General features: G+C 40.6%; 3 protein-coding genes and 1 long non-coding RNA gene across 5 annotated transcripts; 2 read left to right on the forward strand and 2 right to left on the reverse strand.

Annotated features, from left to right (window-relative positions):
* Nucleotides 1-247: 247 nt before the first annotated feature.
* On the forward strand, nt 248-7,345 carry TTI2 (TELO2 interacting protein 2). Of its 2 annotated transcripts, XM_072399848.1 has the most exons (7): nt 250-940; nt 1,432-1,618; nt 2,881-2,973; nt 3,578-3,768; nt 5,036-5,179; nt 6,097-6,259; nt 7,222-7,345. In XM_072399848.1, exons 1-7 carry the CDS (start codon nt 303-305, stop codon nt 7,306-7,308), a joined length of 1,503 nt encoding a protein of 500 aa, XP_072255949.1. In that variant the 5' UTR covers nt 250-302; the 3' UTR covers nt 7,309-7,345. The 2 variants fall into 2 exon arrangements, with proteins under 2 accessions (XP_072255950.1, XP_072255949.1); XM_072399849.1 differs by lacking the exon at nt 7,222-7,345 and having other exon boundaries at nt 248-940; nt 5,424-6,239.
* Nucleotides 7,346-8,355: 1,010 nt separating this feature from the next.
* Nucleotides 8,356-11,483, reverse strand: LOC140323098 (protein MAK16 homolog). The gene is made up of 4 exons (XM_072399851.1): nt 11,325-11,483; nt 10,488-10,604; nt 9,521-9,586; nt 8,356-8,609 (listed from the first exon to the last, which is right to left on the reverse strand). Exons 1-4 carry the CDS (start codon nt 11,427-11,429, stop codon nt 8,421-8,423), a joined length of 477 nt encoding a protein of 158 aa, XP_072255952.1. The 5' UTR covers nt 11,430-11,483; the 3' UTR covers nt 8,356-8,420.
* Nucleotides 11,484-12,184: 701 nt separating this feature from the next.
* LOC140323099 (uncharacterized) lies at nt 12,185-13,475 on the forward strand. The gene is made up of 2 exons (XR_011919302.1): nt 12,185-12,389; nt 13,352-13,475. It is a non-coding gene; the product is annotated as an uncharacterized lncRNA (long non-coding RNA).
* Nucleotides 13,476-14,484: 1,009 nt separating this feature from the next.
* Nucleotides 14,485-24,152, reverse strand: LOC140323097 (protein MAK16 homolog). The gene is made up of 10 exons (XM_072399850.1): nt 24,035-24,152; nt 22,816-22,865; nt 20,815-20,924; nt 20,662-20,726; nt 18,843-18,994; nt 18,505-18,559; nt 17,454-17,528; nt 16,617-16,733; nt 15,650-15,715; nt 14,485-14,738 (listed from the first exon to the last, which is right to left on the reverse strand). Exons 1-10 carry the CDS (start codon nt 24,047-24,049, stop codon nt 14,550-14,552), a joined length of 894 nt encoding a protein of 297 aa, XP_072255951.1. The 5' UTR covers nt 24,050-24,152; the 3' UTR covers nt 14,485-14,549.
* Nucleotides 24,153-24,236: the final 84 nt, after the last annotated feature.

The raw sequence follows: 24,236 nt of genomic DNA on the forward strand, positions 1-24,236 counted from the left end.
AACCAATAAAATTGGTTTTATCTGCATATGAGAATTTTGATCAGTACAGAGTAAGATTTGTAAAGCATAGGTTTACGAGTTTTTAAACGTTTGTAACTTTAATGTTAATAAAGCGATCAGTTCTTATTTAATGTTGTTTCTACATAGAAGTTTTTAGGGTATAAACATTTTCTAGCACATTTATTAAATAATCGAATCATCGTCTGCCATTAACAAAGATGGCGTCCGCTGTAGCCGCCAGCAGTTAAAATGGCCGCCCACATGCAGCAGTTCATCCGGGTGTGCAGCATTCTACCTCCGGCATGGAGGACACTCCGGAGCACTTACTGAGCCAGGCTCTGTCCGAGCTGTCCTCCTGCCTTAGTCGTGTTTTCAGCATCCCTCGCAATCTAACCGGCTATGCGGAGCTCTTTCAAGCAGTCGTGGCGTGGGCAGCACCTGGACCGGAACCGGTCACTAAGCAGAAGGTTCCCGACAGAGCTATCGCTGCAGCCAGAGCGTTCCTGAGTCTCCTGGGTGCATTGCGAATCATGGCACGTGACCCTCTCAATGCGGACAGTACCGCGGGGGCGGAGTCACCTACCCCAGCATCGCCTGGAAACGTTGCTGAATCCCCTGAGGAGCCATCAGTAACCCCGAATGAAGAAGCCTCTACTTCTGGTAGCAGTACAATGGATTCTTCTGGGGTTACATTTCCAGATCCTCAGCGTATCTTAATTTGTGCTACTTCACCTCTTCTCCTTCTCTGCGGGGCGCACATTCAGGAAAAACCATGGACAAATTCATTTTCTAGCTCCCTGGCAGAACAATTGCTGCAAACTCTACTAAGGATATGGAACTGCAAATCTGTAGCCGAACTTCTGAAAGAACCAAACAGAACGGAGCCAAAGTACAGGATATTTAATCAGGCGCTGGGGCTTCTCGCCCCTCGGCTGCGCAAGTGAGACCCCGGCTTCGTAATGTTTTTGTCTGCTGAAAAACTTAAGGGGGTTTTGTGCTAGCTGTGGCCCATTGGGGAGGTTTCCCCGTCCTGTCCTGTTAGTCACAAGCTTGGCCCATTGGGGAGATTTCCCCTTGTTTCCTGACCTGTAGTCACAAGCGTGGCCCATTGGGGAGCTTTCCCCTTGTTTCCTGACCTGTAGTCACAAGCGTGACGCATTGGGGAGATTTCCCCGTTTCCTGACCTGTAGTCACAACCGTAGCCCATTGGGGAGATTTCCCTTCCTGACCTGAAGTCACAACCGTGGCCCATTGGGGAGATTTCCCCTTGTTTCCTGACCTGTAGTCCCAAGCGTGGCCCATTGGCGATATTTCCCCTTGTTTCCTGACCTGTAGTCACAAGCTTGGCCCATTGGGGAGATTTCCCCTTGTTTCCTGTCTTGTAGTTGGTGTGTTGGTGTTGATTGGTGATTTGTCATTCTCTCATTTCAGAGACACCTGGGAGTCTCACCCTGAGGCTAGGATTGTCTTCTCCTGGCTGCTGTTTCAGGTGCCCCGGCCCTGGCTGACAGATTTCCTGGCGAGGGTTATGCCGCCATCTCTACTCTTCTCTGATGACTACAAACCGGAGAACCAGGTGCTGGGGGTGCAGTGCCTCAATCACATCATCAGGAACGTGGTAAGGGGGCATCATTGTATTATCAGAGACGTCCCACTTTGTTGTGGTCAGGAAAGTTTCAGATTATTGCTGGAAATGATCTTTCGTCATTCTTCCCGGTGAAAGATGGGTGAATGAGCTCTGTGCACACTGCTCTATTGTATTCTATGGTGAGAGGAGGACAAGCAAGCAGCACCCCACTGTGCTCACCTCCTATGGGAGAAAACAGCAGCTGTTCTGATTGGTTGTTCATGTTGATTAATGAACAACATTAGGGGGGGTGCTGTATGTCAGGCTTTTTTCCCAATTTGAGCAAGACCAATCGTCTCGGGCAACAATCATCTGATGTGTGTACATAGTTTAGGAGAAGTATTTGGAATTCTATAGGACCTTATCATGCAGGGAGGTGAAGCTTCTAGGTACACTACATCATAACTTATCATCTGGACCTTCCTGATAAATGGTTGCAATTTATACCCCCAATAACAAATACGTTCCTAAAATTACCAGGATTTTATCTAGAGAAATGGTTTTACCCCTGGTAGTGTAAGGCGGGAGGTCATGGCCCCCGGTGGTGTAGGACGGGAGGTCATGGCCCCCGGTAGTGTAGGATGGGAGGTCATGGCCCCTGGTTCCTGTGCCAGGCTCCCCTGCAGCCTTGGGGTTTTACGCCACATGAGAACAGAAAGCCAAGCTCTTGTCTGCATACAAATCCAGATTAGAAATTATTCAGTCTGATTGGCATTTTATACAGCTACAGGTGAAAACAAACCTGTACTTGGGCAAAGTAACTGGAAACTTTCTGAGCTTTCCTGGTGCCTGATCTGCTGCTAGATGGACCCTAAGGTTACGTACACATGTCAGGTGATTCTCGTACGATAATTGGCTCGGGGACGATATCTGTCAAGAATCTGGCTTGTGTACGGTGCTCATCGACCGGCTGGCGGATCCACAGACGATGAACAATCATAATGGAAGTGAAGGGGAGAGAGCGCAGCAGGGTGGCGCTCCGTTGTTCTCCCCCCTTCTTTCCATAGAGCAGAACAGCGCTGTATGTACAGAGTTCATTCAGTCTTTTGTCATTGAAAAGAATCGTGAAAGATCCTTTCCAACAACCATTATTGCACGTGTGTACCCAGCCTAAGGCTGTGGTTGTCTGTGGTGAGATATTTATAAAAGTGACTGGATAATAATTTGTGATTAGTGGAGTGATTTATTGTATTTCTCTTTATGTTCCAGCCATGCTGTCAGTATGAACCTAACACACATTTTTCTTTGTGTAGCCAGCAGCAGACTTGAGGCAATACAATCGGGCAATGGTTGTGTACCATGCACTGCGTAACCACTTATATACAACAGATCCCGAGGTGATCGAGGTAAGGCATAAAACATTTGTAAGGATCACATTGCTTATATTACATTGTTATTTGGCAATCCTGTCCTATGCATTACTGAAGATTTTTTTAAAATTGTATTTATATAACGCCAACATATTACGCAGCGCTGTACATTGAATAGGGGTTGCAAATGACTGACAGATACAGACAGTGACACAGGAGGAGGGGAGGACCCTGCCCAGAAGAGCTTACAATCTAGGAGGTGGGGAAGTATCACACAATAGGATGGGGGATAGGGAGTGGTAGAAAGTAGTGAGGGTTTAAGAGACAGAAGAAGAAGGCAGGCAAGTTTGAAAAGATGGGTTTTAAGTGCTCTTTTAATGAGCAGAAAGTAGGAGAGTGGAGGCTGCCCTACAGAAGTGTTGACGTCATGCATGTGATGAAGTTATGAGTGGGACCCGTAGATCAGTAGCTTTTTACAACCATGTGAGGATTGCAGTTAAGTGGTTCTGAATATTTATATAAAAAACTGCAGATCTTCAGTACAGTTCATCAGTGTGAAATATCCGTTTCATGGATTAGATCTTTCCATAAGACTTAATATGCACATGGCAATGAGTAATGTGTTTTCTTTTTGTATCAGGTAGTCTTGCCGTGCCTATTGGACTTGTTCCCCATTTTACACAAACCTCCACCGCCTATGGGCTCATTCCAGAAAGACGACGAGGATCCGGCAGACCATGTAATGCAGCTGATTCTCACTCATATGGAGATGGAGAATAAGGTCATTCTGCGGCGCCTCTATGCCATCAACCTTCCTGCCTTCCAGGAAAAGTACAGTACATGTTTTTTAGGCATAGATCATTTATAATGACATTGACTTTCTTTTTTTATCTTGTTCTATACCTGCTAAGATATAGAGGGGAAAATGTATCCAAGTCGATTTTCTTTTGTCATGTTATATTTTTTGGCATGGATAGAAAGTATAATGTGCTAATTATACTTCAATGCATGCTGTACTTCCTAAAGTACAGGTCTTTTCCAGAACCTTTTTAAGATTTCAGTACTCAGTTCTTCTAGTCTGTATGTAATCGCTGCACATAGTGGTGCCATAGACTTTCATTGCTACTACAAATTCCATAAAAAAGCAGAGACTGGAAACATGGTGTCACTAATATATCTTTAGATAAACTGTATCCGGTAAAGACAACTTGAGATATAAATGAATTGATGAGTTTTGAGTACAAAGAACCATGTTTATACAAAGCCAAAACTTTTTTTCCTGTTTTGGACAAAGTGCCTATCAAAAAAACAGGGTTTTAACTTTTCTCTACCCTATCCAAACCCTTTTACATATACTTTGGAGCTGTAAAATACAGGACCTGTTTACAATATCTGGGTCCCTAATAAATGTGCCTGATAATAGTATGTTAAAGTTATAAAATGTTCCTGTAAACATTCATTTTGTGCCCATGGGGCCTAGGTATGGGTGTCATCACACTTTCCAATGAGGTTCTGGTAAATACAGAGCAGCCCAAAGCTTTAGGCTGGCCGTACTTACGATCAGATTGTCTTTGATCATCCTTTTAGATTTACAAAACTGTCATGTGAGGGCCTAATTATATTCGAGATTCTCAACCCTTTTAACATGGGGAACCCTTAAAATACCATTTAAGTCTTCAGGGAACCCCTTGCTATAATTACTATAATAACAGTACAGTAAGTTGTCAGTAGGAAGAATGCCTTTTACATTGCTGGACATTGGGAAGAATGTTGCCTTAAAAATAGCCAAAAATCATTGGTGTCACTTAAGCTGACCTAGAAGTTCCAAATTACCTATTGCTTCTGAAACCCCCAGCAACCTCTGGCCTGGTCTAGACAATTAATATATTCTTTATCCAGATTATAAAGTGTACTTTTGTTAGTTATAATGTAAATTAGTTACTGCACTGAGTGGTATGGACGGATGACCCCCTGGTAATCACAGTGCTAATCTATAGGAGAAAGACCATTTATATGCATATGAGGTCTGTATATGATGACCTAATTCTCTCCAATCACACACATTTCACACTGTTCTCTCCAATCTCTCTCCTTGCAGATTGGGTTTAAGAGTGGTCCGCCACATGAAAAGGCTAATGCGTGTTATAGTTAGTTATCTGGAAGTCTGTGATGGGCCAGAAGAAACTACCAGGCTGTGTATCCTGCAAACCTTACATGGAACTATCAAGCATGCGTGGCCAAGGTAAGTCTTTTTATGAAACATGTCATTCTTTATAAAGATACTGCCCATAATTCTATTACATAGAAGCACCATCATTTCATCTATATGTAGTGGATTAACCTCCTAAACGGTAATCCCGAGTGTGATTTGGGGTGGATTTTAGTTGCAAAAAGTGGTAATCCCGAGTCACACTCGGGGTTACTTTCACCTAAAAAAAAAAAAAACAAAAAAAACACCTACCTTTCTCCGTTGCTGGTCCCCGCAGGTCCCAGGGGCATGCCTGCCTTCTCCGGCCGCGAACTGCAGAGCCAAGATCTACGGGGTTTCCCAGTGACGTCGGTGCTGCCGGGACTTAGCGGCGAGAAATTCAAAATCATGTTGTATTGGATTCAAATATTCATATAAAATATATAATTTTTTGTGCTGCTGTACAGTTATATTACATGTTTAAAAAATAAATATATTGAAATTTATTAACCATTGGAAATATTTTGGTGAGTTTTGCCAAATTGGCAAAATGTAAAATAAATTTCTACGCAAAAAAATTGTAACACTTTTTGCATGGAAATTTGGGCAGAATCAGACCTCTAGGGGGTTAAGGTGCTTTCAGAACACTCATTCTAGCATTTTTCTTTCAGATTGGGTAGATTTCAGATACCTCTATAAATCTTGCTGGCTGGGGAAAGAGAATTAATTGGACAGGCTGAATTGTATTCGGTATCCTATTTGTGTAAAGGGTGCTGCAACTGAAATATCAGTTTGTGTAAAAAAAAAAAAAAGTGGGTATTTTCAGGTTGTATTGCTCAATTAGTCTGTGGGAGATCTCTATATGGAGGAAATCTTCCCGCCCCAGAAGTGAGCAGACCCCCTACCAACATCAGTTGTATCCAAAAAAAACATGTACTTTTATGTTTCAACGATGCACCTTTGTTTCCTAGACTCACATCCAGGATACCACTACTAGTGAAGTCACTACTGAAATTTATTCATGATGTTTCAGCTGACCCAAGTCAGCATCCTAAGGAAATCCGAGAAGATTTACTATACAATGCCACCGAGTGTCTGGTGCTTCTAGACCGCTGTTCCAAAGGACAAGTTAAGGTGAGCTGGGGGACTACACATAGCAACCTCAAAGTTGGCCAAAAAATAAGATTCAACAAAGCTCGGAGAGGGGCAGCATAACTGTATCCAAGACTAAAAAAGTTTAACAGTAAATAGAGTGGGAACGTGTTAAGAGGCTCCGTTCAATTCCTTGAAGTGCCATGACGGCAGCTTCACTATATAGGTAAAAATATGTGGGCTGCACATAAAAGCCAAAATCTGACAAGAATTCTAATTTTCTTCTCCTCTATTAATAAATATTTGTGTTTGGTGAAACCCTCAATGTGTGTGGGTCTAGTGAAGTCCTATATAACAGTAAATTGTACTCCCTGTAAAATACTTTTGTTGGGGGGTTTACGGAGGGACACGTAATGTCATATCTTTATGTATATGGGAATTGACCAATACTAAAAATACCAGGATAATAATCCTCATACAAGCAGCATATCATAATTTTTTGATAGTATCCTAAATTGACTTTTTCTGCAGCTCTGCTTTTGTAAAGTCTAATATATTCTTGTTCTGGTTCTTCTTAATTATCTATTCTATACACTGCTGCTGTGGGTTTGCAGCCATTGGCACCTGTTTGCTCGAGTTGAATATTCTAAAAGTATTTCTGGAATACAAAAACTGTTGATAGAATAAGAACCTTTTTAAAATCAGTAATCGAACCAGTGGGACAAATGGAGCGCCTTTACCATTTTCATGGCTCTGGAATTATAGTCTTGCTCCATGTTACAGGTTTTCCCTGCTGACCCCCAAATTATGATTGCAGATCACGCAAATTTCAGCTTCATCTGCCAAAGTAAATTCTCACACACATTGCTCAATTACACTCCATCCTAAATTGAATGAGTAGTGATTATGAGATTTTTTTTTTTGGTTGCATAGTATGTACTTAATACTTTAAAAAGCATAGAATAAACTCTATGTATTGTGGATAATGTGTTTTTGTTTTTCAGATTGCACTTAAAGAAATACCCTCGATCTGTAAGGAACCTGACATGGTGAAGTGCATTAAAAGAGTTCTTCAGGATGGAAAGCAATAACTAAAATAAACCTAAGATTCTATTTTTTTTTAATACATTCTTTGGTGTGGTTTCTCATTCAGTTGATTTTAACCTTTTTTCCCCTTTATAGGAATATGAATGCATTACAACTGGGGTATTTACTGTGCCTATAAAAAGTAGGATATATAAATCTATCTCCTTTTCCCTATGGGTGAAAAGTTGTTTACTAGGCATAGCACCTTCAGCCCTCTTCAAGAAGGCAAAGAAAGTTAGACTAAGTACATGTCAGATGATTCTCATCCACTAATCGCCTCAGGGCTGATATCAGATGAGAATCTGGCATGTTTACAATGCTGGTCTCGTTCTGGTGGATCTACGGACGATGATGATCGTAATTACAGTGAAGGGGAGAGAGAGCGCAGCGTGGAACGGCTCTGACGTTCTCCTACCTCCATAGAGCAGAACGGCGCTGTATGTATAGTGCTTGTTCATTCATTGTGCAGTCTTTTGTTGTTGGAAAGGATCTTTCACAATTATTGCATGTGTGTATGCAGCGTTTGGATGAGGAGTCCCACATATGAGGACAAAGCAATAATATGGCTCCATTCAGGTTACCTTTGACTTCCTGGTGCCAGACAAAATACGTAAGAAAGTAATCTTTATTGGGTATGCAAAACTAGTTTTTAAAACAGCTTGTTATCTCTTAGCATTCTTAACATTATGAAATTGTTCCTACAGATCTTTATAGTTGACCTGTACTCTGTTCTTTTTAAGTGTTTACATGGTCTTGAATATGCCCCTTTACGGTATTTAACTAGAACAGCCCTAAAACCCTTGGGATGCTCTTATAATGAAATGCTGATTTCCACAGAACCTTTGCTACACTCCTTCCTGTGGCCTCCTAATATATAGATAACCAAGCTGGTATTTGCATACTGAAGTACAGGCCTTGAGGCCTCAAGTGACTTCCTAACAGATGTAAACTTTATATTGGAGCTTAGGAATTAAAAAAAAAAAAAAAAAAAAAGCTTCCATGAAAACCTTAATTCCTGAATCCAGTATGGGCTTTAGGAACACAAATCCGTATGTGGGTAAGGGATTTATTTAGAAAAGCCAAAAACAGTTCAGAGGTGTTAAGACCACAGTTTAGGTTAAGTCGATTTAAGTTTCTGCTGTGGTTCAGTCTCTTGTTCATATTCTATTTCCACATACGCTCTTTTCTTTCGCGCTGGGCCTTTCAAAGGAGTCTTGCCTTTAGACTTTACTTTCGCCTTCTCGTCCTCTTCAGATTCTTCATCGCTGGAATCCTTATCACTGCTGTCACCTAGTTTGTCCATGTCCTGTTAGAGAGAGAGAGAGAAAAAAAATAGGACTTGCAGATGGCTAATCATTTTTTGTCCTTCTAGTTGAAGGTTTGCCTATGCTTACACTTGTACAGTTAACACATTGTTAGAACTTTAATAAAAGTGCTGGCTTTTAACAAGCTTCAGACCAGAAGCTTTATATTTCTTCACATCCAGGCCTGGGAATTGGGCAACAGAGCCATGGTGGTGAGCTGACTTTTTTTTTTTAAATAGCTGCCTAACACATTTAAGTTATAGCCCAAGAATAGTCTTGGATGAAGGGAGAGGGGATTTAAGCTTCTCTGGACTTGTAATATGTTGGTGCTATATAAATACATGATATGTTACAAGATCTATGTTTTAACCCTACCAGGCAAGACATGGCGGGTGCTCTAAAGGCTTCCATAAAGCTGCTTGGAGAATAAACATTGTATTTGGTGCTGCTCAGAGCAGCATTTACAAGCTAAGCTATGTACACACGTCAGATGATTCTCTGCTGATACAAGCTGAATGGCTCGTTTCCGATTAGAATCTGACATGTGTGCAAAGGCCGTCCAACATTGTTCATGGATCTGTCCTGGTGCATCCACGGAGGACAGACGACAAAATAACCTCAAAGGAAGTGAAGGGAGAAGAGTGCAGCAAGGTACTATATGTACAGCACTTGTTCATTCACTGCTTGTCGTTGGAAACGATCTAGCTACGTAAGTATGTAGCCTTAAAGCCTATGGGAGACCGGATATTGTTACTTAGTGTGGATTGGGGGTTGTGAAAACTGATTTAAAATGTTATCTGCAATACCTAAAAAAAAATTTCCACTGTAGGGTTTAACACCTTATTTCTATTTTGTAGTAAAAAAAATGCAGTATATGTATTCTGCACTCCCATTATTGGACTTTTCAACTTACCTCAAAATCACTGATGTCACTCTCCTCCACCTCATCATCTTCCACAAACTCTCTTTTGCCACTCTCCTGCAAAGACCATACAGAATATTATGAGAAACCACATAGAAGGAAACTACAAGCAATCATTTATTATTTCTTTCCAAAAAACCCTATCATTTAAAGATCAGGTAAAAAACCTACCTTGACAATAGGATATGCTACCATAATGTAACTATAGAATTGTAGAAGAATAAAACACTCCTATCTGCCCTTTCTGTCTGCAATATCACAATTTACTAGCAGTGTGTCCCTCCTTATTTTTTATACACATTACCAGTATATTTTCTAGCCAAGGGACAGTTTTTTTTTTGCAAATGTCAATTGAAATGGCAAGTATAGGGAGGAAAGGTTCTCAGATTTCCTTACAATTATGACCTTTTTGATGACTCATGACTTTGTAATTCCACTAGAGGGAGCAATGCATGTGTTGCAGTTCAATTTATGATTACTATTTAAAACATCTCTTACAACATTGATAATGCAGAGATGACACTTGAGAATATTATGAAAGAAAGATAACTATTTCTTCTGCTGCTCTTTTTGTGGTCTGTGGGATCAGGCTGGAGTCTTATTTGAACACAAGCGCTGGTAATGTATCTATTGGGCAACATCTTAACACTGTTTCCCAACCAGGGCTCCTCCAGAGGTTGTTAGAAGTTCCCTGAGTAATAAGCAATCTGTGCCTCTCAGGTCAGTTTAGATGACCCCCTATTACCCATATGGTTCTGTAAGGGTGACATTTTTACTACTGACCATCACACCATTGTACAGTGAGCTGTGGATAAAAAAATAACTATAGCAGGGGTTCTCTAAGGACTTGAAAGTTATTTCAAGGGTCCCCCATATTGAAAAAGGCTGATTTATTATGACTGTGTGTGTGACTGCTATAGGGGAAAGAAGCCATAAGAACAGTTTTTAAGCTACATACTTCATCATCATCCTCTTCCTCCTCTTCTTCCTCCTCCTCCTCAGATTCACTATCTGCTTCCTGTTGCTCCAGAGCTTTGTCAAAGGCTTGGATGGGGAAGTTGTAAATGTCTCCATACTGTGGATAGATGAACAAAGTATTAGGTGACATGTGATCATTCAGACAAAGTACAATAAACATGTGCACAATGGTTTAGAGCAATTTGTTTCTTTCTGAACAACTGTTGAGACCAACAATATAATGGAACTGTAAATGTGGTTATTTTATCAAATTTGAAATGTGTCAGAGAATCACTAACCACTCTGCTGCTTTTATTCTCTAAATATTTTACAAAGTGGATTGATTGAAATGTGTCATTCAGACAGCTTTTTAACAAGCTGACATTTCATGTGGCACGACATTTGCCAGGTTATGCGCTCATCCAAAAACTTGTGAGCCACATGAATACCGCAGCCAACTTTTCCTTAACACTTATCTGTCCAGTGTTTTCCCTGGCCACTTTTAGCTGTTTTTTGGTAGTTAGTGAAGAGTTGGGTCACAGTACAGGGACTGCCACCCATCTACAATTTCTTACCACCCAGCTTAAATAAAATTCTGGGTTGAACACTACTGTCTAAACACAATTACCATAAACATGAAGCCAAGCAGATGCCTCCAATACCACTGCCAATAATAAAACTTTGTATAACTATATATTAAAACTGTGTGTAACTTTGTAATGTCTGGTATGTGATATGGATCAAAAACTAAACAAGAGGTTAAGATCTCTCATACACAATGACTTCCTGTAGTCCTTTTCCCAAAAACTCAGATGTCCCTCCCATGAGTATGTCTTACCGTTCCTTGCTTTAAACGTTCTAACAGTTCCTTCTCTATAGCGTTGTCCAGCTGGGCAGCTACGAGGGCTTTTTCCTGTAATAAGAAAAAGATAATATCACACATTAGAGTCAGTTACTGCTATGTGCTAGAGATATTCCATTTAATTCCAAGTCACATAAAGACTGGAAATACATGTTTTATTGTATCCAGATAACAAAAAGACTTCCTTTTGACATATATAATACTGGTAAAGGTGGCAACACACACACACATACGTATAAAGCCCTATAAGTAGTTATCACTTTCCTTGTGTGCACATAATAAAGTTCATTTGCACAGCTTTAGGTGATCAATATTTTAGGTTTAATAAGAGAGACCCTGTGTGTCCAATTAGTTCTGGGATTTGCACAGCCCTACTAACCAGCCTGCCAGTCTGATGATTCTCCACAGAAGTTCACCTAGGAGCAATGAGTTATACCTGTGTTCTGCCTTTATTGCCCCTTTATGTGCGCTGCATCACACCCGAATCCCAAATGTTCCAAGTCCTTCCTCTCCCTGTGTAAATGCTCCTGTATAGGACCTAGTACTGAAACTGCAAAACTTCTGCAACTGTAAGCAAGTTGTGTTCGCCACAGAAAGGATTCTAAATGTTTTACAGTTTGAGAAGGGAACTTTTATTGCAAAAAACATGAATTGTCATTATGTTCTATATTTTTTGGAAGAAAATCAGTTACCCGTTTCTTTAGATCACTCACCAACCAACCAAGAACTAACATTCACGTCTACCCCCTCAAGTCAGAATAAGACAGGAATAGAAATGCAGGACCCTTTTGAATAAAAAAAAAAAAAAAAAAAAAAAAAGCTGCCTAAATAAAAAAACATGTACTTTTATGTTTCAACGATGCACCTTTGTTTCCTAGACTCACATCCAGGATACCACTACTAGTGAAGTCACTACTGAAATTTATTCATGATGTTTCAGCTGACCCAAGTCAGCATCCTAAGGAAATCCGAGAAGATTTACTATACAATGCCACCGAGTGTCTGGTGCTTCTAGACCGCTGTTCCAAAGGACAAGTTAAGGTGAGCTGGGGGACTACACATAGCAACCTCAAAGTTGGCCAAAAAATAAGATTCAACAAAGCTCGGAGAGGGGCAGCATAACTGTATCCAAGACTAAAAAAGTTTAACAGTAAATAGAGTGGGAACGTGTTAAGAGGCTCCGTTCAATTCCTTGAAGTGCCATGACGGCAGCTTCACTATATAGGTAAAAATATGTGGGCTGCACATAAAAGCCAAAATCTGATAAGAATTCTAATTTTCTTCTCCTCTATTAATAAATATTTGTGTTTGGTGAAACCCTCAATGTGTGTGGGTCTAGTGAAGTCCTATATAACAGTAAATTGTACTCCCTGTAAAATACTTTTGTTGGGGGGTTTACGGAGGGACACGTAATGTCATATCTTTATGTATATGGGAATTGACCAATACTAAAAATACCAGGATAATAATCCTCATACAAGCAGCATATCATAATTTTTTGATAGTATCCTAAATTGACTTTTTCTGCAGCTCTGCTTTTGTAAAGTCTAATATATTCTTGTTCTGGTTCTTCTTAATTATCTATTCTATACACTGCTGCTGTGGGTTTGCAGCCATTGGCACCTGTTTGCTCGAGTTGAATATTCTAAAAGTATTTCTGGAATACAAAAACTGTTGATAGAATAAGAACCTTTTTAAAATCAGTAATCGAACCAGTGGGACAAATGGAGCGCCTTTACCATTTTCATGGCTCTGGAATTATAGTCTTGCTCCATGTTACAGGTTTTCCCTGCTGACCCCCAAATTATGATTGCAGATCACGCAAATTTCAGCTTCATCTGCCAAAGTAAATTCTCACACACATTGCTCAATTACACTCCATCCTAAATTGAATGAGTAGTGATTATGAGATTTTTTTTTTTGGTTGCATAGTATGTACTTAATACTTTAAAAAGCATAGAATAAACTCTATGTATTGTGGATAATGTGTTTTTGTTTTTCAGATTGCACTTAAAGAAATACCCTCGATCTGTAAGGAACCTGACATGGTGAAGTGCATTAAAAGAGTTCTTCAGGATGGAAAGCAATAACTAAAATAAACCTAAGATTCTATTTTTTTTTAATACATTCTTTGGTGTGGTTTCTCATTCAGTTGATTTTAACCTTTTTTCCCCTTTATAGGAATATGAATGCATTACAACTGGGGTATTTACTGTGCCTATAAAAAGTAGGATATATAAATCTATCTCCTTTTCCCTATGGGTGAAAAGTTGTTTACTAGGCATAGCACCTTCAGCCCTCTTCAAGAAGGCAAAGAAAGTTAGACTAAGTACATGTCAGATGATTCTCATCCACTAATCGCCTCAGGGCTGATATCAGATGAGAATCTGGCATGTTTACAATGCTGGTCTCGTTCTGGTGGATCTACGGACGATGATGATCGTAATTACAGTGAAGGGGAGAGAGAGCGCAGCGTGGAACGGCTCTGACGTTCTCCTACCTCCATAGAGCAGAACGGCGCTGTATGTATAGTGCTTGTTCATTCATTGTGCAGTCTTTTGTTGTTGGAAAGGATCTTTCACAATTATTGCATGTGTGTATGCAGCGTTTGGATGAGGAGTCCCACATATGAGGACAAAGCAATAATATGGCTCCATTCAGGTTACCTTTGACTTCCTGGTGCCAGACAAAATAGGTAAGAAAGTAATCTTTATTGGGTATGCAAAACTAGTTTTTAAAACAGCTTGTTATCTCTTAGCATTCTTAACATTATGAAATTGTTCCTACAGATCTTTATAGTTGACCTGTACTCTGTTCTTTTTAAGTGTTTACATGGTCTTGAATATGCCCCTTTACGGTATTTAACTAGAACAGCCCTAAAACCCTTGGGATGCTCTTATAATGAAATGCTGATTTCCACAGAACCTTTGCTACACTCCTTCCTGTGGCCTCCTAATATATAGATAACCAAGCTGGTATTTGCATACTGAAGTACAGGCCTTGAGGCCTCAAGTGACTTCCTAACAGATGTAAACTTTATATTGGAGCTTAGGAATTAAAAAAAAAAAAAAAAAAAAGCTTCCATGAAAACCTTAATTCCTGAATCCAGTATGGGCTTTAGGAACACAAATCCGTATGTGGGTAAGGGATTTATTTAGAAAAGCCAAAAACAGTTCAGAGGTGTTAAGACCACAGTTTAGGTTAAGTCGATTTAAGTTTCTGCTGTGGTTCAGTCTCTTGTTCATATTCTATTTCCACATACGCTCTTTTCTTTCGCGCTGGGCCTTTCAAAGGAGTCTTGCCTTTAGACTTTACTTTCGCCTTCTCGTCCTCTTCAGATTCTTCATCGCTGGAATCCTTATCACTGCTGTCACCTAGTTTGTCCATGTCCTGTTAGAGAGAGAGAGAGAAAAAAAATAGGACTTGCAGATGGCTAATCATTTTTTGTCCTTCTAGTTGAAGGTTTGCCTATGCTTACACTTGTACAGTTAACACATTGTTAGAACTTTAATAAAAGTGCTGGCTTTTAACAAGCTTCAGACCAGAAGCTTTATATTTCTTCACATCCAGGCCTGGGAATTGGGCAACAGAGCCATGGTGGTGAGCTGACTTTTTTTTTTTAAATAGCTGCCTAACACATTTAAGTTATAGCCCAAGAATAGTCTTGGATGAAGGGAGAGGGGATTTAAGCTTCTCTGGACTTGTAATATGTTGGTGCTATATAAATACATGATATGTTACAAGATCTATGTTTTAACCCTACCAGGCAAGACATGGCGGGTGCTCTAAAGGCTTCCATAAAGCTGCTTGGAGAATAAACATTGTATTTGGTGCTGCTCAGAGCAGCATTTACAAGCTAAGCTATGTACACACGTCAGATGATTCTCTGCTGATACAAGCTGAATGGCTCGTTTCCGATTAGAATCTGACATGTGTGCAAAGGCCGTCCAACATTGTTCATGGATCTGTCCTGGTGCATCCACGGAGGACAGACGACAAAATAACCTCAAAGGAAGTGAAGGGAGAAGAGTGCAGCAAGGTACTATATGTACAGCACTTGTTCATTCACTGCTTGTCGTTGGAAACGATCTAGCTACGTAAGTATGTAGCCTTAAAGCCTATGGGAGACCGGATATTGTTACTTAGTGTGGATTGGGGGTTGTGAAAACTGATTTAAAATGTTATCTGCAATACCTAAAAAAAAATTTCCACTGTAGGGTTTAACACCTTATTTCTATTTTGTAGTAAAAAAAATGCAGTATATGTATTCTGCACTCCCATTATTGGACTTTTCAACTTACCTCAAAATCACTGATGTCACTCTCCTCCACCTCATCATCTTCCACAAACTCTCTTTTGCCACTCTCCTGCAAAGACCATACAGAATATTATGAGAAACCACATAGAAGGAAACTACAAGCAATCATTTATTATTTCTTTCCAAAAAACCCTATCATTTAAAGATCAGGTAAAAAACCTACCTTGACAATAGGATATGCTACCATAATGTAACTATAGAATTGTAGAAGAATAAAACACTCCTATCTGCCCTTTCTGTCTGCAATATCACAATTTACTAGCAGTGTGTCCCTCCTTATTTTTTATACACATTACCAGTATATTTTCTAGCCAAGGGACAGTTTTTTTTTTGCAAATGTCAATTGAAATGGCAAGTATAGGGAGGAAAGGTTCTCAGATTTCCTTACAATTATGACCTTTTTGATGACTCATGACTTTGTAATTCCACTAGAGGGAGCAATGCATGTGTTGCAGTTCAATTTATGATTACTATTTAAAACATCTCTTACAACATTGATAATGCAGAGATGACACTTGAGAATATTATGAAAGAAAGATAACTATTTCTTCTGCTGCTCTTTTTGTGGTCTGTGGGATCAGGCTGGAGTCTTATTTGAACACAAGCGCTGGTAATGTATCTATTGGGCAACATCTTAACACTGTTTCCCAACCAGGGCTCCTCCAGAGGTTGTTAGAAGTTCCCTGAGTAATAAGCAATCTGTGCCTCTCAGGTCAGTTTAGATGACCCCCTATTACCCATATGATTCTGTAAGGGTGACATTTTTACTACTGACCATCACACCATTGTACAGTGAGCTGTGGATAAAAAAATAACTATAGCAGGGGTTCTCTAAGGACTTGAAAGTTATTTCAAGGGTCCCCCATATTGAAAAAGGCTGATTTATTATGACTGTGTGTGTGACTGCTATAGGGGAAAGAAGCCATAAGAACAGTTTTTAAGCTACATACTTCATCATCATCCTCTTCCTCCTCTTCTTCCTCCTCCTCCTCAGATTCACTATCTGCTTCCTGTTGCTCCAGAGCTTTGTCAAAGGCTTGGATGGGGAAGTTGTAAATGTCTCCATACTGTGGATAGATGAACAAAGTATTAGGTGACATGTGATCATTCAGACAAAGTACAATAAACATGTGCACAATGGTTTAGAGCAATTTGTTTCTTTCTGAACAACTGTTGAGACCAACAATATAATGGAACTGTAAATGTGGTTATTTTATCAAATTTGAAATGTGTCAGAGAATCACTAACCACTCTGCTGCTTTTATTCTCTAAATATTTTACAAAGTGGATTGATTGAAATGTGTCATTCAGACAGCTTTTTAACAAGCTGACATTTCATGTGGCACGACATTTGCCAGGTTATGCGCTCATCCAAAAACTTGTGAGCCACATGAATACCGCAGCCAACTTTTCCTTAACACTTATCTGTCCAGTGTTTTCCCTGGCCACTTTTAGCTGTTTTTTGGTAGTTAGTGAAGAGTTGGGTCACAGTACAGGGACTGCCACCCATCTACAATTTCTTACCACCCAGCTTAAATAAAATTCTGGGTTGAACACTACTGTCTAAACACAATTACCATAAACATGAAGCCAAGCAGATGCCTCCAATACCACTGCCAATAATAAAACTTTGTATAACTATATATTAAAACTGTGTGTAACTTTGTAATGTCTGGTATGTGATATGGATCAAAAACTAAACAAGAGGTTAAGATCTCTCATACACAATGACTTCCTGTAGTCCTTTTCCCAAAAACTCAGATGTCCCTCCCATGAGTATGTCTTACCGTTCCTTGCTTTAAACGTTCTAACAGTTCCTTCTCTATAGCGTTGTCCAGCTGGGCAGCTACGAGGGCTTTTTCCTGTAATAAGAAAAAGATAATATCACACATTAGAGTCAGTTACTGCTATGTGCTAGAGATATTCCATTTAATTCCAAGTCACATAAAGACTGGAAATACATGTTTTATTGTATCCAGATAACAAAAAGACTTCCTTTTGACATATATAATACTGGTAAAGGTGGCAACACACACACACATACGTATAAAGCCCTATAAGTAGTTATCACTTTCCTTGTGTGCACATAATAAAGTTCATTTGCACAGCTTTAGGTGATCAATATTTTAGGTTTAATAAGAGAGACCCTGTGTGTCCAATTAGTTCTGGGATTTGCACAGCCCTACTAACCAGCCTGCCAGTCTGATGATTCTCCACAGAAGTTCACCTAGGAGCAATGAGTTATACCTGTGTTCTGCCTTTATTGCCCCTTTATGTGCGCTGCATCACACCCGAATCCCAAATGTTCCAAGTCCTTCCTCTCCCTGTGTAAATGCTCCTGTATAGGACCTAGTACTGAAACTGCAAAACTTCTGCAACTGTAAGCAAGTTGTGTTCGCCACAGAAAGGATTCTAAATGTTTTACAGTTTGAGAAGGGAACTTTTATTGCAAAAAACATGAATTGTCATTATGTTCTATATTTTTTGGAAGAAAATCAGTTACCCGTTTCTTTAGATCACTCACCAACCAACCAAGAACTAACATTCACGTCTACCCCCTCAAGTCAGAATAAGACAGGAATAGAAATGCAGGACCCTTTTGAAAAAAAAAAAAAAAAAAAAAAAAGCTGCCTAAATCATTAAGCAATGAGAGACAAAATTTTATGTACATGAGGACTGACATGGATAAAATATTAAATCTGCCCGACTCGTCACTACTGTCAGATAGACTTTCTACAAAACAGATAGGAAGCTCCTACTGCATCATGGGAACGATGTAGTAGTGTGAGTGTTTTGCTCATACTACATCACTTCATAATATATAAATGTAGTACTTACTTCTCTCCTCTTTTCTCTCCTTTCTACTTTTCGGCTTAGTGGGACTAGTTTCCTCCTGCAAGTAAAAATGAGACAATTTTAACAGATGTTCTTGTTCTACATTATCAAAAATGGTGCATTTATAAGATCTTCAATATACAGTCTGCTGATTGTACCAAGTGCTAAATGTGCTTTCAGAGGACATCCACCTAGTAAGGCCCAGCAGAGACTTGAAACAATGGTTAATGAATGATTCCTCTGACAATAGGCATAAGTAGCTCTGTACAGATAGGTTGCTCGGTGTCACCCATTATCTATTTGAGTCCTACAGTAAATTTGTGTTAATAAGTTTTACTTACTGCCTCTTGAGAGTTAGTTTACGGATACGGATCAGGTACTGTGTGATCTTCGTAAACCTTTGCTTGCACTTATGTCTGATGAACCGAGGCCAGTAAATTAGGTTCTCGTCTATCTGTTCCAGAGCCTGCTCATAGTTCTTGCTCAGTCTCACCTGTAATACAATTCATATATAAACCAACATAAGAAAACACAATTGCCACAAGTTCAGTTACAATAGTACTTGATGCCACATTTCTTAAAGTTTGCTGTAGAACAGAAGGCACAGAACGACATTCTATTACCAAGTAATGTGATGTAAAAAATAATGGATCTTACTAACTTATAACAAGAAGCTAATTTCATATCTGGTAACAATCCAAAAATTAAATGTATACACTGATCAGCCAAAAGGGTAAAACCACTTTCCTGATTTTGTGTAAGGCAGCCTTGGGCCAACAAAACAGTTCTGTCCTTTTCATGGCATCTCCACAAGATCACTGAAGGTGTCCAATCCTTTACATCACAGTAACTATGCCAGCTTGCCCTTTAATGGATCCTGCTGCCATCTCCAGTTAAATGAAGCACACGCACCCAGCCAGCCACATGATATAAAGAAAATGTGATTCATCAGACCAGGCCACCTTCTTCCATTGCTCCATGGTCCAGTTTCTAGTTCATGCACCCACTTTTGGTGGTTACAGTGGTGGACTGGGGTCAACATAAGCACTCTGAATGATCTATAGCAGTGGTTGCCAACCTTTTCAGACCTACATACCACTAAATTTACCTGCTCCAGACCACGCATGCATGGGGAGTCAGGTGTCACTCAAAGGGGAAGAAACTTCCCCCATAGTGACATCTTGATACCAGAACCTGCCCACTATCCCATCGCAGGTCTGAGCCCGCCTCCAGAGATAAAATTCGTTGAATACCCTGAGCCTGCGATACAAACGGTACATGGTCCGTGTCTCTGGCCAATGTGCCCCCTTCAGCGGGGTCCTTCTCCTGACCACGCTTGGGGGCACACCGGCCAGAGACGCCGACTACCGCTTGGCGACCGCTGATCTTTAGCAATCTGGCAAGCTCTCTGTGCTCAAACCTTTCTCTGACGGTCAGCATTAGGTTATCCAGATACTGCGCCTATTTGTGGGATCACTTCAGTCTGTCTTTTACACCCCACCCCACTTTCCATCACATTAGCACCCATGACCCTGTTGCTAGTTCACCAGTTATCCTCTCAGACTGCTTTCGGTGGCTACTACTCCAACAAGACATACTGTTTGGAGACATCACAATTTGGCTGTAGTCAAAGCCATTCAGATCCTAACCCCCCAACACACATCACCTACAAGAACTGATTGTTCACATACTGCTTAATATATCCTTGCCCTTTCCAACTACCATTGTACAAGCTAATCCAAGTTATTCACATCACCTGTTAGTGGTTTTCATGTTTTGGCTGATAAGTGTATTTTCCCTTCTTTATAATGCCTGAAATTATTTCAAGTAAAAATCAACTGTTGACAATAAATTTAACATGTTCTTAACTTTCTATAGCAGGCTGACAACACAGTGCTGATTCACTAAAATCCTAAGGAGTGCTGCCTTAGTTCTCTCCTGCTGGATAGAAGAATACCTCCCCTTTATGTTACAGAGAACATAAGGGGAAGAAGAATTGTAGTCCACATTGAAAGACATGGGGGGCGCTATCGGCACTGGCTGCGAGTAAATTGCAGAAGAGGCGATTTGTTGCCAGGTTGTGATGTTAGATGATTACTCAAATTCTGGAAGGATTCCAGGACCATTTCCAGGCATTTTAAATCAGACAGTCACACTCACCCTTTCCCACAAACGTGCTGGAAATGCTGCTCTTTCTATCGTCTTCATGTACAAGTAGCAGATACCTGACAACAAAGAGAAACATGTGAAGTGATGAAGTCCCATAGCTTTATTCTAAGATAAAACCACCCACAGGCCAATATTCCTACTTACCTTTCTCTTCTTTAATGGTGGCATACTGGCTGTTGGCCAGCGGACAGGAGGAGCGGTTACACTGACCAGTTATGTTGTATTCATTCCGACAGAAGCCCTGAGTTTTTGTCCTGTGAAGAGAAAATAAAAAAAGTGGATTAACACAGATAAAAAAAAAAGATGTCCGCACATAAACCAAGAATGGAATTTGCTTTCCTTATGTTAAACTACAGAAGATAAAAACACCAATGTGCTCTTTTAAAATCATTGGCTGTATTCAAAAAGCAACAAGGGTTAGTACCTGAATTGGACTTGGTATCAGCACGTTGTAATTCTCTATACATCAAAGATCAGACAGAGAAGGGGAAGTAGCAAAGGGAGCTAAATAGTTGTACAAGGCTTAGAGAATAAATCATAGTGCCAGAACTTATCTGCTTCTTACTGCCCCATCACCATTTGAAGGCAATGATAAAAGCTAGATATGTCTGGTCTCTGGGTGGCTGTGCTGTGCCCAAGCTGTGTAAATCTTATGACTGGGAAAAATATGTAATCTGTGTCTGGAGTTCAGCTTCAGTTCTGTGGCACACAAAGGCAATGTGATTGCGGTTGTTGGGAAGCTGGCTCACCCCTGTAACCCAATAAATGCCTTTACAACCCCACTTTAGTCAAGGGGCCACCCTTATTCATTCATGGACAAGCCCTTGAGTAAGCTAGGTCTGTGTAAGTTACTGATGAGTTGGGTCACAATACAGGGGCCGCCACCTGCCTACAATTTCTTCCCACCCAGCTTTAAACATTTCTGGGTTGAACACTGAAAGTAGATACACTTTTTGGGTAAAACTGAAAGCGTACCTAAACTCAGAATTTTCACTTTACATAAAGGGGTAGATAGCCCTTTTATGTTAAGTAAAAATGATGTTGTTTTTTAAGTGCAACACCATTTTCTTTTAAAAAAGGGTGCAGCACTGCCCCCTAATTCGAGCATAAGGCCTCCCGGGATACCTACATTGCGCATCCAGGGAGGCTCTTGGGTGCTCCTCCTGCGTTTGTTCCTTTGGTCATGTGCAGAAGGAGCCCTTTTGTTAAAAGGGAAAAAAAGACGATCTCACGCTTGCGCAGTGATATCGGCAAGTTTTTTCCCCAACTAACTTACCCGATCTCGCGCCTGGGCCCGATGATGTAGTAAGAAGAATACAGTAGGGGATAAGAAGATGGCCGCACCTGGAGTGCCGGCCTAAAGTTGGATAACGGGACAACGCGGGACCCGATGGAAGAGACCTCCAGACCGTTTGACTGCTCTGCGGGATTGAAGGTAAGTGTATTTTTTTTTTTTTTTGGTTTTGTCCAGTTTTGAGTTTAGTTCCTTTTAAAGCATACATTTCAGTTATTATATATCAGGTAAGGCTCGTACATACAAATGCTGATATAGCACCATCTTCTCTCTCAGCTCTGACAAGGGAGAGGCTCTCTATGCTATCTCAGATCCATACAGGAAGAAGCAAAGCCCAGTCTGCTCCATGAAGGGCACCATGGTAGCTCAGTGGGTAGCACTCTGGCCTTTGCAGCGCTAGGTCCTAGGTTTGAATCCCAGCCAGGACACTATCTGCATGGAGTTTGCAGGTTCTCCCCGTGTCTGCGTGGGATTCCTCCGGGTACTCTGGTTTACTCCCACATTCCAAAAACGTGCAGTTAAGTTAATTGGCTTCCCCCTAAATTGACCTTAGACTACATTAATGACGTATGACTATAGTAGGGACATTAGATTGTGAGCTCCTTTGAGGGACAGTTAGTGACATGACTATGGACTTTGTACAGCGCTGCGTAATATGATGGCGCTATATAAATACTGTGTAATAATAATGTGATGGTAAAGGTGCCCTTCCCTAGCCAGTCAAATGATATATGTGTAATATATATATCACAGCTGTATGTGAGTAACCTCAGAAAATCCAACTGATCCCGTATCTCATCCTGATAAGAATGGAGGTTACAGAAAGCTTGGGATCGATCTGCAGTACTTACTTTATCTTGAAAGAGCAGAACTGTTTGTTTCCCAAAATGTCCCAGATAACCTGAAAGAGAAAATAATAAACATGAGACACACACAGCTATAAGATAGGAGATATTCCAATGTATTCTTATTGGAATCACTACAACTGCACTGCTGCTACCAATAAATCAGCAGCCAACACCGGTGTCACCAGGGGTATACTGTAAGTACCGTAAATTTTGAGTTGTCACCAGAATGAGACTAGGAGGAAAATGTTACCACAATTTAGTGATCTCACTTTGTAAGTTTCCACTCACGTAAGTACCGTAAATTTTGAGTTGTCACCAGAATGAGACTAGGAGGAAAATGTTACCACAATTTAGTGATCTCACTTTGTAAGTTTCCACTCACGTCTCATTGTGTCTACAAAACAGGAAATGAAGAGAAATAATCTCAATTGGCCTGATTCATACAAACTCTCCAAGGCTAGAGAGGATACACTTTCATCAGTGAAGCTGAGTGATCCAACAAACCTGGAATGTATTTGGTCCAGGATTGAGAACATTTGCTAGCATTTTAGGTTTGCTGGATCACCCAGCTTTACTGATGAAAGTGTACCCTCTCCCGCCTTGCAGAGCTTTATTAAATCAGGCCAATGGGACACAGGAGAAAAACAAATATGGGTTATTCACCATTTGGGTAGATGTACTTTGAATCAGACACAAGCTGTGGACACCCCACTGATGGTGAACTAATCATTTCTTAGTACATGACCCCCCATTAAATTACACCAATGCTGGGGCACTGTAAACAAGCATGGCGGACATGGCCTGGGGAGAGCTGGCTGTTGCCCCCAAAACAAGTGGAAAGGGGACACCGGTCAAATAGGGCGATTCCTTTCATTTATACAATTTTCTTTACTTCCTGTTGGGTCACTGAGACAGGAAGTGAATGGAAATTTCAGCAAGGGTACACAGACTGTAAAAAGTAAACAGATATGAGGTTTACCTCTTCCTATCTACCCAAAACAAAAATATATAGTTATACATACACTTTAAACAAAACCGTTTCCCACCCCTGACTCCTGGCATTTGAATCAGCCTGATTTGGGTTTTTTGGTCATTCAATGAGCCGAATAAACAGCTGTGCTTCATTCTGGATACATATGGCTCCTTAAACATTCAATACCCCCTCCCAATGCTTCGCTTTAACATTATTACACCCCTATCCCCAGCCCCGGTCATAGCTCACATCGTCGTGCTGCATGTTGCCGGTGTCACGCTACAATCCTCCACTTCCGGTGCCACACTCACAACGCGTGCACAGCCTAGCAGGCAGACATCTGCAAAGACCAAATCTCGCGAGAAGCCGCCTCTCGAACGTGACTTCCGCTAATGCACAATATTCCACCACATGGACGTCAAGCACGCATGCTCGGTGGGTGGGGCGGCGC

Source organism: Pyxicephalus adspersus, chromosome 2, assembly GCF_032062135.1.
Source record: "Pyxicephalus adspersus chromosome 2, UCB_Pads_2.0, whole genome shotgun sequence".
NCBI lineage: Eukaryota > Metazoa > Chordata > Amphibia > Anura > Pyxicephalidae > Pyxicephalus > Pyxicephalus adspersus.

Bases quoted from the DNA above. Each gene is read 5' to 3' on its own strand.
- TTI2 (XM_072399848.1), top strand. From the start codon at position 303: ATGGAGGACACTCCGGAGCACTTACTGAGCCAGGCTCTGTCCGAGCTG. The intron at 2,974-3,577 runs GTAAGGCATAAA...TTTTTGTATCAG, and splicing joins CAGATCCCGAGGTGATCGAG to GTAGTCTTGCCGTGCCTATT. The intron at 5,180-6,096 runs GTAAGTCTTTTT...TTTGTTTCCTAG, and splicing joins ATCAAGCATGCGTGGCCAAG to ACTCACATCCAGGATACCAC.
- LOC140323098 (XM_072399851.1), bottom strand. From the start codon at position 11,429: ATGTGTGATATTATCTTTTTCTTATTACAGGAAAAAGCCCTCGTAGCT. The intron at 10,605-11,324 runs GTAAGACATACT...ATCTATCCACAG, and splicing joins AACGTTTAAAGCAAGGAACG to TATGGAGACATTTACAACTT. The intron at 9,587-10,487 runs GTATGTAGCTTA...TGGTCTTTGCAG, and splicing joins AGGAAGAGGATGATGATGAA to GAGAGTGGCAAAAGAGAGTT.
- LOC140323097 (XM_072399850.1), bottom strand. The intron at 20,925-22,815 runs GTAAGTACTGCA...TTCTCTTCACAG, and splicing joins TTCTGCTCTTTCAAGATAAA to GACAAAAACTCAGGGCTTCT. The intron at 16,734-17,453 runs GTAAGACATACT...ATCTATCCACAG, and splicing joins AACGTTTAAAGCAAGGAACG to TATGGAGACATTTACAACTT.